The 13,706-nt window shown below is 35.1% G+C and overlaps 1 protein-coding gene across 3 annotated transcripts in view; it reads right to left on the bottom strand.

Moving 5' to 3' along the window:
• Positions 1-13,706, bottom strand: part of TRPC3 (transient receptor potential cation channel subfamily C member 3) — a 77,188-nt gene continuing 63,482 nt past the window's right edge. For 2 of the 3 annotated variants that reach the window (XM_003271343.3, XM_030815744.1), the window contains 2 exons: positions 7,842-7,917; positions 1-5,362 (listed from right to left, as the gene is read on the bottom strand). In XM_003271343.3, coding sequence (XP_003271391.1) covers positions 5,220-5,362; positions 7,842-7,917 — 219 coding nt within the window. In that variant the 3' untranslated portion in view covers positions 1-5,219. The remainder of the gene's footprint in view (positions 5,363-7,841; positions 7,918-13,706) is intronic. The other variant, XM_030815745.1, reaches the window with a different exon arrangement.

The raw sequence follows: 13,706 nt of genomic DNA, 5'->3' as shown, positions 1-13,706 counted from the left end.
TTTTCAACAACAGAAATTTATTTTCACAGTCCTGGAGTCTAGAAGTCATACATCAAGGTGTCAGCAGGGAACGAAACCAATCTTCAGAGGCCTCTCTTCCTGGCTTGTAGATCGCCGTCTTCTCCCTGTGTCTTCACATGGTCCTCCCTCTATGTCTGTCTGTGTCTTATCTTGTCTTTTTATAAGCACACCAGTCATATTATCTCATTTTAAATTAATTACCTCTTTAAAGACCCTATCTCCAACTATAGTTATAGTCTGAGATACTGAAGGCGAGGACTTTAACACGAGTTTTGAGGGGACACAATTCAGCCCATAACAGAAGGAAACTGATCTCAAAAGGAATAGAAGAAACCATAAAGGATAAAAGCAGATATGGTGGTACATGCCTGTAGTCTCAGCTATTTGAAGGCTGAGGCTCAAGAAGATTGCTTGAGCCCAACAATCCAGCCTGGGCAAAATAGCAAGGCCCCATCTCTAAAAAACAAACAAACAAAAAACTAACTTAAAAAAATGAAAAGTAAAGATAAACATTTCAATATGTCACAACAATGTTTAGATGAAAACAAAAATATAGGAGAAAAGAGTTAATATCTTAAAAAATAGTTCATACAAATTAATAATGAAGAAATACTATGGCTCTAATAAATAGGTAAAAAAAAAAACAGACAATGCTGGCACTGCTTACTTTCCATTTAACAAGTGATGTCCACTGTTTAATTAATTGTGTAGAAGGAAAGTAAGAGTTTATTCTGGAGCTCAAATTTATTTTAAAACAGTGAAATGAGGCTATGATATAGCATCAAAAAAATACAAAAAGTTTTCATAATATGATATTTGGAATTCCTTGATTTTGCATCTAAAAATGCAATTTATTATTCTTAAAGTACATACTATGTTTTGTTTCTAAATGATTAGTAAAGATTTCAAACTACTAGTTTTAAGTATTCCTCAAATAATTAATTAGCAGGGTGAGGAATTTTTATTCACAATAAAGAAAATGTCAAGTTAAATTACCACTGTGTGTCCTCGTTTTAAAGATGTTTTAGGGTATCAGAGACATCTTGGTGGTCTTTATAAAACTCAACAGAAGATGACTGCCTCTGAGATGTGACAAAGACCACTTTAGAGACAAATTTGCAGAATTGCCATGCACCTCAGTAATTTATAACCTTATGTTATGGTGCTAAAGCAACCATTATGAGGAAAAGTTAAACGACTCATGGCTAAAAATAAAAGCAATTTAAACTGCATTAAAGTTAAAACCATCAACACGCTAGTGGTGGTCAGCTGAGTGACTGAGTCATGAGTAAAAACATTAGTTTCCCCTAACACATGGTATAAATTTAGAAATTCTCAAACCCTTTTTTAAACTGAACAAAGTTTTAAATACTCATTTTAGATTTTTTTTTGTTTGCGGGGGGGTGGTTCACTTTGTCACCCAGGCTGGAGTGCAGTAGCGTGAACCAGCTCACTGCAGCCTCAACTTCCTGGGCTCAAGTTATCCTCTCACCCCAGCCTCCTGAGTAGCTGGAACCACAGACACATGCCACCATGCCCAGCTAATTTTTTTTTTTGTATTTTTTGTAGAGACAGTTTCACCATGTTGCCCTGCTGGTCTCGAACTCCTGAACTGAAGCCATCGACCTGCTTCAACCTCCCAAAGTGCTGCGATTACAGGTGTGCACCACTGTGCCCAGCCTGATTTTGGGAGGCTGAGGCAGGAGGATCGCTTGAGGCCAAGTTCAAGACTAGCCTGGACAACATAGTGAGACCCGCCTCTAAAAATATATTTTAAAAACTTTATTTAAAAAATTTAAAAAGACACAGAAAGAAAGATTACCACCTTGGATGATGACATTAACCTGCTGAAACACCTCTATGAGCTCCAGGGACTAGGAACCCCTGATGTAGCATAACTCTGTTTGCCTGAACTATTTATGAAGACCAGAGAAGTTGAACGGTTTGTCCCATACCACAGTCATTAGTGTGACTTCAGTTCTCTTTAAACATTGTCCATAAGACAATTTATCTTCCCATTTACAAAAGCTGCTTTCACTTGGCTTGCACAGTTGAAATATAAATATATTGACATATTGGGTAAGATAGTTATCCTACATTGTGCCAAATTTGCTTTTAATAATCACAACATGTCATTTTCATTTTTATTGTGCATAAACTCTGTAAAGATAACTGTGTACCATGTTTCAAAGTTTTCTCATTTCAAGTCTAAGAACCCAAACTTTTCAACAGATTGTGACTTCCATAAAGTCACGGGTGCTCTGTAAATTCAATACAGCAGGCACTTACAAAGTACCAAACTTTTCAAACAGTAAGTCTAAGAAGCAGTTTGAGTGTTGCTTTCTTTTCTTTATCTGTAACTGAGAAAAAAATAAGAATAGCAAAGAGGTAAAAAAATGAGAGCTGTCCCAAGGAAAAAAGAGTCCTGGGGCTTTGACAATCCTTTAATTAATGTTTTTTTCTATAAAGTTGTTTTTGGTCCTGTTTAAATGCTCCCTTCTCTGAGTTGCCCCAACAACTTCTTTGAGCTTTGTTTTCCCAACGGTACCTGTTAGAAGTGACTAGGGAAAAGACTTGCTGACCCAGAGCTATCTTTATCCTCAAGTGAAGGACTAATTCTGACAGCAATCCCCTCGACTAATCCTCATCTCAACCGTATGCTACCACATTAATACCTTATGCCTTAGTGTGAGTTCCCTAAAAGCGAAACCTAACAAGATTTGGATGTGGTGACTCATTACGGGATGCTCTCTGGAGAAAGGAAAGGAAGGAAACTGGAAAAGGCAGAGGAAGAATCTAAACCAGGATTTCATCTCAGCTTGAATCTGGCATCACTCTAATCCTTTCAGGAGCTCTGGAGCATGAACTGCACCAAATAGTTGGCCCCACCTTGAGACAAGGGGCCAGCCTTTTGTGCCCCCACCCATCAGTCACTGGCCATGGGGAGGCGGAGGCATCACATCCCGAGCAAGGCTGCTTCTTTTTAGCTGAGGGCAATCCTCCAGGGGAAGCGATTAGCTAGGAACTGGACAAGAGAATCTGGGAGACGGGTGCACTGGTCCAGTAGAGGGCATCTGGGCAGGGCATCAAAAACATCAACCACACTCACTACACCTTGTCATCACACCTTCTTCTGAAACAACACCTTGAAATGAATAAGGAAAAAGATGAAATATTAAAACTATACCAGTTTATACATAGTAAATAAAGAAAAAATGCCTGTTAGCTCTACAGTTGTGAGGGGCATGGACAAAAAAAAAAAAAAGTCAGCTTTTTATCCACATGGTGTAGATACCATGAGGCTTATCTTCATACTTCTTTGATCTTCAGATTCCAAGGATCTTAGGCTGAATGTCCCCAGCTGAATCTGCCACTTTTTCATTCAGCATTTTTTCCAACCCCAAAGAAGAAAATTACAAAATATTCAGTTCCATAGCTATAAGCAAAAACTTTTCACACTTGGAATCCTGGACCATACTATAAAACTATCAGAAACATCTATTATAGAAACTTTGTATCTTTACTATCTTAACATATGGTAACATATACAATAGAAAAATTCAATATTTTATTCAGTTCTGAGACACAACATAAAGTACATAAAGTTTGAAAAATGTTTAAGACAAATACTCTTAGCATGGCACAAAAGTTAATGAAATGTTCTACAATGGTGGCAAAACATTTATAAAGTTCCTTTCTTAACTCCCAAAAAGTAGAAATTAAGAAATAATCTTTAAAGAACTTTATGTAGTTCCATTTAATACTTATTTCTGTCTTCATGTCTAAAGAGCTTTTCTATGTGATAGCAATGATTTTAAAGTAGCATGTATTTAGTTGGTTTTAAGGACCTCTGAAAATCTTTGAGCTATGATCACAATTCATATTCCTATAAGACTTGACAGCAACTGACTGAAGAGACTCAGGATGTTAAACATAACTCTATGAGAGATTTAAACCTAGCTGGTTAAAAATACTTTGAGTGTTTTATAGTCTCTGAAGTGACTGGGGAACTTACTGGTCTGTATGCCTTTTCCCATTAAAGTCAAGAGGCATTGCAGATATTACCAGCATTCAGCTCAATTATGTAGTAAGGCATATGTAGATATATCACAATATATTTTATATAGAAAGTGAAATTGGAATCATTTGATAAGAAACAAAGATGTCAATCATTGTAAGCAATGATGGCAAGAAATGCCTCAAAAGGAACTGAAACACACCTGGGGATGCTTGGCCATGTCTTTCCAAGTACGCCCATAGTCATTGCTCTTTCCTATTTCTTCCCATGAGCAGACCCTCCAAAACTCAGCAGGGAGCTCACAGGTGAGATATGAAGTCAGCTGTTGATATCTCATTTAGCATTAAAGCAGCAGAGGCAGAAATTAGATGGTTATAACAAAATGACAACCCTGCATAACCCCCAACTTAAAGGAAAATCACATTACTGAAAAACAACAAACGTAAGTCTAAGACAGAAAGCAAGCAGTCTATATTTTAGAAAAATCTTTAATGTGTTGTTTTAAATAATTCTATGAAACTTAAATATATAATGTAATTATATTTTTCATTAACCCATTTTATTGTTAAATTCTTCACTCAGGGCTCAATGGTTCTAGGATTATCAGTGACACCTAAAATTCTAAGAATGTCTTACCAAGTCATAGCTGGTTGTAAAATTTCTTCAGTTTCTATTAATAAAAAAAAAGATCTCTTCAGAACTTGGACAAGGGAAGGTATGCTACATAGTGAGGACTTTTTATTTTTATTTTGTTGGCAGTTCAGTTCAGTTGATTTCAACATTTATTGAGCACCTACTATGTACCAGGCACTGTACTAGATGCTGGAGACACAAAGATGAATAAGACATGGTCCCTGTCCCCAAGGAACTGATAGTCTCTTGGAGGCAAACAGATAGTGCAAAGATGTGGAGTTTACTCTAAAATGAATAAAAATTTCAATAATATAGTAATATTGGGCTTTTCAACACAATGGTATGTCATTGTAATGTCAAGGCAGACAAATAAAATGCATTTTCATGTGATAAAACAATAAAACCATTAAGAGCTAACTTTTAAAGATTCACATGATAAAGGTAGTTAATACTAAAAATTTACATCATAGTTTTTCAAGTATTTCATACTTAGAAATATTATTGCCCACATTTGTGCTATAGTCAAAGCCAAAACCAGGTTGCTGCATCATTCACATCTCAGCATGCTGGGATTCAGTTTCTCACTAAGTTTATGAATTAGAATGGCTAATTCCTCAGTTGCTTGGCTCTTGTCTTCCAAAAGTTCATAACGAAGGCTGGAGATATCTTGCTTGATTTCTTTTAATTCACCTACAGTATTGATATTAAAAACATTATTGGTAAGTTGCTCTTTGGATTTAGAAAAGAACAAAGAGTGAAATTCTTACAATATCAATGTATTTGCTTCATAACTTCTCCAAGGTAGCTACTTCAAAATTTTTTCTTTAAAATATTTAAGAAACATCTGTCTTTAAAGGTATACTGACCTTTGAAAAAAGCTATAAAAATAGTCCAGCTACATGTTTTAATAGTAACACTCAGCTTAAAGTATTGTCCTTTTGTTGACCCACATTTTAACATAAGGTGATTCTCTGTTAACTCATCTATAGCCAAGATACCTCCTTTCTGACTACAAGGGAGTCCCTTTGTTTCTTTCAAGTGTAAAGGTTGACACCTGCATCAAATATCTACCATTGCTAGGATCAAAGAGAATCCTAAAAAAACTAAATTTTACTAAAAATGAATCAATCTATCTGACAGGCAAATAATTTTAAGGCAAATATGAAGTAAGGGAAAGAAAGAAAAAGAGTAAGGAGTGTTTATTAGGGAAGGCAATGGCAATGGACATGAAGACATTAGTTTGTCCAGCACAAAGGACTAATGCATAAGGAAGTAACAAGCAACAGTGCAATTGAGGAGTTTAGATATGATACCACTGACAATATATTCTTGAACAGAATAGGAGAGTTTGGGCTATAAAAATAAATTGCTCCCATAATTCAGTTTGGCAGTATTTTGAGCACACGTATACTGCAATTAAAAACTGGATTCTCTTCAAGGAGAGGCAGTATTTGGTTAAAAAAGAAAAGAAAAGAAACACTGGATTCTCTTGCCAGTGACTGTAATGTAGATAAACCACTGACCTTCAAAAGTGAATGTTGGAGCAAGAATTTACCTTGAATCTAAGAAATGATTCTTCAAACCATTGACTTAGCTTTTTATAATAGAATGGCATTTAAAACACAGCTTTGATGATATTTCCTGGTATCTTTAACATGCTTTAAAGTATAATTTCAATATTCTTCTATTATATAGAAGTCAGAGCCTTTTTATTTGAAAAGAATTCTAACTCTCAGGAATACATACAAAACATTTGAGGAGCCCTTTTCTGGCAAAAAAAAAAAAAAAAAAGTGCTTCCTTTGGCATATGGCAATATAAAAGGAATAAACTGATCTTATCTGAAATCATGAGGCAGACTTCAGTGGAAGGAGTGGATTCTCACACCATTCAGTACCATAGAGGACCCCCCTGCCCCACTTCACCTTCTACTATCCTTTCTTCCTTGTTTTCGACTCATGGGGAGACTACAACCTATGTGTTGTATTAAATATTTAATCTGCCAATTCAGGAAACACAAGTTACTCAAACTCTTCAGATTTTAGTTTCCTCATTAATTAAATGAGGTTATATGACACACTTTCTTAGTAAGAACTTTGTTCAAAACTCCAAATTCTCATTGACTTTCCTCTTTTGTGCAAGGGCTTGGGAAATGCTTCTTGTTTTTTATGCCGTTTTGGCCATACAATTCTTCCCACTTTGTTCTTCCCTTCCCACCCCCCATGGAGGTTACAGTACAACTCATCAGACTTCTGCTTTCTAAACTACAACCTCATTCCAATCCTTTCTCCTGAGACAGTTTGATTAGGTCACCATGATTAGATTTTTGCTAGTTATCAATTATAAATTCACAGGTTTCTCCTCTACATACATACACTATTGGATTGATTTACATTTAAAATGGATTCCTTGTATTAATCAAGTAATGGCTTCAAAGCCTATGAACAATTTTATTAAGTTTAGCCCTTTCCTCTTTTATCAGTGTAGATAGATTTAGTGGCATCTTATTGGTGTTGGAAGGTACGGTTTCCATTTTTAGGGCAACTTATTTCTCCCTGGTTGATTTCTTTCCAACTCTGGGCCTGTGTTTAGCTCTACCTCCTAGACTTTGGTAAAAAATTTTTATGGTCCAGACAGATGCCCTGTCTCAAATATGCCTTAAAAAAATAAGCTTGCTTAAAGTAAGGAGGCAGGGCGGAAAGTGAAATTCAAAAGAGAAGCACTAGACAAGAAAAACGGGTTAAAAATGTGTTTCTGAACAACAAAACAGAGGTTTTCCTGAAGACATGAATTCTGTTTGAGTCACTGTTCTTTTATCTGCTTAACTGGAAAAATGTTAACACTAATGTGAGCTCATTGAAAATGTAACCAATACTACTGACTACCTTATGTCAGAAGGATTAAAAAACTCCTAGAAAGATATCAGTCTTTACATTCTAAGAATCAGTTAGGGCACTATGAGTAGAGATAAATTGCCTCTGATCAATATTGTAAGTAACTGTTTATTTTAAAAGATGAAGTTTTAGAAACGTAACATAAGATCCTCCTCCCATCTTAGAGGCATCCAAACTATAACCTGGGATTGGATTTTTAAAATATGCCTCAACACGAAGTTTTCCAGGTTCATTAAGTTAGTTATAAAAGGATATTTCTTAAGTTGGAGATGCTTACCTTCATTAACTTCATCATTTTCTTTGTCTACTTGTGCTTTCAAAACATACCGCTTTATAAGTCTTTTCATTATCTGCTGTTGGGCAAAAGTAAATGATTAGATCTCCAATGATACACATAAGTGCCCGAATCCTATTTTCCAAAGAGGCTTACATACCTGTAAAGCAAACAACTCAGGGGAGAAAAAAATTTTATAACTATGTATAAAAAAATTATGCAGGTTTCAGAACTTAACTCTCTTAATGCCTTCTACTGAGACTTACTGCATAATCCACCAATACTTTTTTTTTTTGCCTCAGAAATGGAAGAAGCTTTTAAAAAGAAGTTAAACTTGAAGATTTGAATTCATGGCTTCTCTTTCAATTAATAGTTTCTTTTTAAGTTACATTGACACTACATTATCACCCGTAGACACTACCTTATTTCCCAGTATTTAGAAAAATACATCAATGTACACTCTATATAGAGAATTTGGAAAATATACAGAAGAACAAAATAAATAAATGAAATCATTGGCAACCTCACCATCCAAAGATAATCACTGTTTTCATTTTGGTGTATGCCCTTCCAATATCTTTTCTTTAAATTTTGTATATATACTAATTACTGTATTATATTTTATGTTTTCTAAATACCATATATTTTGTTATATTGCATGCTTTTCTCTAATAGCAATATATAGTGACTATTTTCAGTCTAAATAAATGCTCTTCTAGGATAACTGTTTACTCATATGGAAAAAATTAAATTGGAGCCCTATTTCATACCATGAACACAAAAATTAATTCAATTTGCATCTTAAATGTGAAAGACAAAGCTTCTGAACCCTTAAAAGAATGTATTATATAAGACAGTATATTTATAAATTTGGGGTAGACCTGTATTTTTTAAAAAAACAAGATTAAAACTTCTGATTACAATAGAAAAGTGATAAATTCAACTTCATTACAATTTAAAATTTCTGTTTAAAGAGATACCATAAAGAAAGTGAAAAGGCAAGCCATAGACTGGGAGAAAATATTGGTAATGCTTGTAATTAAAAATAATTTTGATCCAAATATATAAAGAACTTTAATTCAATAAGAAAAACTCAAATAACCCGATTTTAAAATGGGCAAAAGACAAACAAATGTTTCACAGAAATGGAAACGTGAAGGGTCAACAAGCTTAAGAAACAATTTCAAACTCTGTTGCAGGGAAATACAAATTATGACTAAAAGGAGACACAATTTTACATCTAATAAAGAGAACGATTAATAAATCTGGTTATGCCAAGTATTGGAAAGGATATGGATCAGTGGGGACTTTTATATTTTACTGGCAAGACTGTAGACAACTTTGAAGACAATTTAGTACTATCTTTTTAGTTTTTAAATTGATTTCTATTAAAAAAAATTTTAGAGGTGGAGTCTCACTATATTGCACAGGCTTGCCTCAAACTCCTGGGCTCAACACTGTCCTCCTGCCTCAGCCTCTCAAACAGCTGGAGCTATATGCATGAGCCACTGCATCCAGGTGGTATTATCTTTTAAAGTTGGACATTTGCATACCCTTTCACCTAGAAAGTCCACTTCTCAGTGTAAGGCCTAGAGAAACCTTGCAGGTATGAACCAAGAGACATACAACAATGTTTGTAGCAACCCTGTCTGAAATTGCAAAACACTGGAAACAATCTAAGCAAATATTAACAAGAATAGACAAATTGTAGTATTTTCAATGTAATGTTATTGTGTTCATTAATGAAATTAATGCACCATAACCACACAGAACAGCGTGGATGAATCTTAGAAGCATAATGTTGAATGAAAAATTCCAGTTGCAGAAGACCACAAAGTATGAAGCTATTCTTATGAAGCTCAATAACAAGTAAATCTATAGAATATATTTTTAGGAATACTGACACATATAATAAATTATATTTGAAAAGAAAATCAAAGCAAGAAGAGGAGAAACCCAACTTCAAGATAGGGATTAACTCTTAGGTGGAGGCAGAGGAGTAGGTAGGGAGGTGCATATAAGTAGAGGCAATGGATGGATAATGTTATCATTGTCAGGTCAGTGGTGGTTTCATAGGTGTTAATGTAATTATGCTTCATAATTTATTTCGCATTATACATATTCTTATGCATGTAACAAATATTGTATATAAAAGATAACAAAGGAAAGGGAAAAAGACCTGAACTAAAATGCAGACATAGCGAGAGTAGAAAATATATACTTCAATTTTAAGAAAGTAGAAATTATGCCAAGGTCAAGTAAAAGAGAAGAATCCAGGAAGATTCAAAATGTTATGCAGAGAATAACAACTGAGAGGGCCCATGCTACTGAAAAGGAAAAGCTCATTTTACCAGTCACTGTAAAGACATAAAACCTGTTGAATTTTGTAGAAATCTAGATCCCAGGACAGACTCACAGCTGGATGGATCTTAAACTGGACTGATTCATTCATTCAGCAAATATTCATTGAGAGCCAATTCTGTGGCAGGTACTGTACCAGGTGCTAGGAATACAACAGTGAACACAGTCCCCAGTCCAGTGAAACTTCATGTTGATATGGAACAATTCACAATAATGGGTGAAAATATCAGGGATCTGGTTAAATTTAGGGGACAGTGAAGACAGATTCCTATAAAATGAAAATACAAAGTTATGTGTATCAGTTAAAAGCAGCTTGAAAGGCAGTAATACAAATTGGTGGAAAAGAAATGACTATTTAACAAGTACTGCTGAGACAAGTTGAGCCTCTGCACAAGGCAAGAAGGTACCTGAGATTAGACAGAAATCAGTTTCCCCATACATAACACTACCTGGTAATAGTCCATCCCTTTGTTCATGTTGGAAAGACAGTTCATGAGAATTCTAAAATGATTTGCAGCTCAGAGAAGGAGACAAAGATTGGCCATCCCCATTCTATTAGGAAGCTTGTCTAATAAACCCAAGACAGTATTGTGTAATAGGCAACAGAGACTCTTGAGGTCTCTCTCCCCCTATCGCAATAGTTTCTGAATAAAATCTGTTTTTCCTACTTTAGCTGTCTGGCTCTGGTTTTCTTTAACACAGTTGAGACTGTGAGTTGTAAGAACAAATCATGTAGTTTTGAGTTGTGACTCCATCATTCACAAGCTCTGGAACCTTGGTATCTTAATCTGTGTAATGGAAATGCTAGACTGTGTCTTGTAAAAGAGACAGTACATGTAAATTACATAGTAGGTGCTCAAATAATATAACTATTATTCTTTCATTATTATCTATGCTTCTGTAAAGCAAATCTTGATAAATCCATCTTAATGATGGTACCATAAGCAGGGACCATGAAACTCATATGTAACAAGTAAAAGTACCATTTTAAACACTACCTTTAACTAAATTTCCAACTGATTCTTTAATTAAAGCTAGTACCAAAAATTAAACTGACAAATAACAGATTCATCTTTTTTCCCTCTTGCTCAAATTGCTAACTAACTAACACAATAGAAGTCTATAGATTAACTTCCACATTCCACAAACCTCCAGAAATTATGTAGCTTTCTTGGTACAAGCCTGTGAGTCACTCTTTAAGGAAGACATTCTAACTCTATAAAGACTATTGATTTTCTCTGTCCAGGGTATGGAAATCCTAGAGAGAGGTTCCAAAACTGAAATTGAGTGGTAACCAGGTAAAGATCCCAGGCGGTACTTACTTCAAACAGTCCTTCCTGCAAACAAACCCAAGTTCATTTTTCAACCCTCCATTAAGACTGAGAGAAGAAATAAGATGTGGGCGGTTGAGTAGCTGCGGGGTGGTTGGATACCTTCCTTCCTGAAAGGAGTGAAAGCTTTTCTTCTCACTTGATATTTTTTACTGATTCAAATCCAACTAATAATTGTTAAGCACTCTATCAGGTACTTTTACATTCATTCTCTCACTTAATTCTACAGAGAAGCCAAATTTGACTGTCATTAGTAGATTTTGTACTACAAATTTTAACAATCTAAGAAGTGCGAATGAAGGGTAATAAGACCAATGTAGACAAATAGAAAAAAAACTCAGAATTATAGAGTAAAATTTTAGAAAGGAAAAGGACCTCGGGAATCATTGTTTTTCATGTTTTTATACCACTCATGAAACTTTGTGAAAGATTACCATTACACAGGTTCTGTATAAGCTTCTGTGATTGAGGGCCTGCTATTTTTCCAGACAGCTGGTTTTATCTATTTTTGGACAACTATAGCTGTTAGAAAACAACTCCTTTGTATTGAAGCCAAAATAACCATCAGCCCAAGTTCTGTTCTTTGGGGCAACAGAGAATAAATTTGTTTTTTCTTCTACTTCATTGACTTTTACCTGTTACTTTTTTCTGTGTTTTTTGTTTGTTTGTTTGTTTGTTTGTTTTTTTGAAGAGGGAAATGCAAACCTATTGATTGACTTTAAAATATCTTCTCTTCTAGGTTTCCCAGTTCTGTTGACCTAAAGAAAAAATCTGAGGCAAACTAAATATATAAGTAGAGAGTTTATTTGGGCCAAGTTTAAGGACTGTAACCTGGGGAGCACAGATTCAAGTTGCCCTGAATATGTGCTCCAATTCGCTGCAATTATTAGTGGGTTTTTAAAGGAAAAGAAGAGGCAGTTCCTAAGTTGTTTATCAAGGACTTACATTGAAATAACATAAGCTTTTGACTGGTTATACATTGTTCTTTGTATCACAAATTCCAGGTACATGAAGATAACAGGTGGGGCTGCAAGTCAGGAACAAATGAATTCAGACAACTGCCCTCAGGTGTGGGTAGAGGTAGGGGGCTGTGACTGAAAGTCTCATACTCATATTCTCTGGGCCTGCATACCTCACATAGTTCAGACTGCTCTGAGCTATTTTTGTTTTCTCTATTCCCAAACCATTTTATTTATATTTCATTGCATTTATATTTATTTCTATTTCATATATAGGCATTACTATACTACATAGCATGTAGTGTTATGTGAATATTTGTTTACTTATTCTTTCCTTTCCTTCCTCCTAACCTCAACACTGCCATTCTACTTCAATGGAGAGATTCTTGAAGGCATGACCTATATCTTTGTATCTGTATAACCTAACATCATATGTAACAGTGGTTGTCCCTGAATGTGCCTGAAGCTTACTGTGAGTGGAGTTCAGGAACATCTCATTTTGCCCCATTTAGAGAAAAACTGTCATGTGCTTCCAGTAAAAACAAGCCATCAATGATATCCTTCATGGATTGGACCAGAGTCCACCACCTGGGCCAAAGACTGTCCAATACTGTATTTGTTTGGACCAAGGGTGTTACCAAAGCAAAGTCATCTGTGAAAGCAGATCTGCCAGCAAGAGACAGCAGAGAGAATAAAACTCATGAACGCATAGTCCAGCTTCTGTGGAGTCTCACAATAAATTCCTATTTCTTAACATATCATAGCATATCTGCGTGCTTTTAACTTGAAATAACCAAACACAAATATCATTATAATAAATAAAATAATGTTAAAATTAGCAGAATTTAATCATAGCCATCCTCCTGAGAATGTTCTTGAGAAAAAAATCACACCCAGTTAAAAAAAATTCCTTACACACACAAAAGAATTACTTCAACATGCTATTAATAATTAATTTTAATATAAATACCATTATTGATCAAAACATTTTTGGTATTTTTGTCTTTTTTTGAGAGAAAGGGTCTCGCTGTGTCACCAGGGCTGGAGTTCAGTGACATGATCATAGCTCATTGCAGCCTCAAACTCCTGGACTCAAACTGCCCTCCCACATCAGCCTCCCAAAGCACTGGAATTGTAGAAGTGAGCCACCATGTCTGGCCCTGATCAAAACATTTTTGAAACTCTTCTACTGTGACCCCTTGGGGCATATTTGAATC

Source organism: Nomascus leucogenys, chromosome 7b, assembly GCF_006542625.1.
Source record: "Nomascus leucogenys isolate Asia chromosome 7b, Asia_NLE_v1, whole genome shotgun sequence".
Taxonomy (NCBI): domain Eukaryota; kingdom Metazoa; phylum Chordata; class Mammalia; order Primates; family Hylobatidae; genus Nomascus; species Nomascus leucogenys.
Note: the sequence above shows the minus strand (reverse complement) of the source record. Positions and strands in the feature narration are given on the sequence as shown.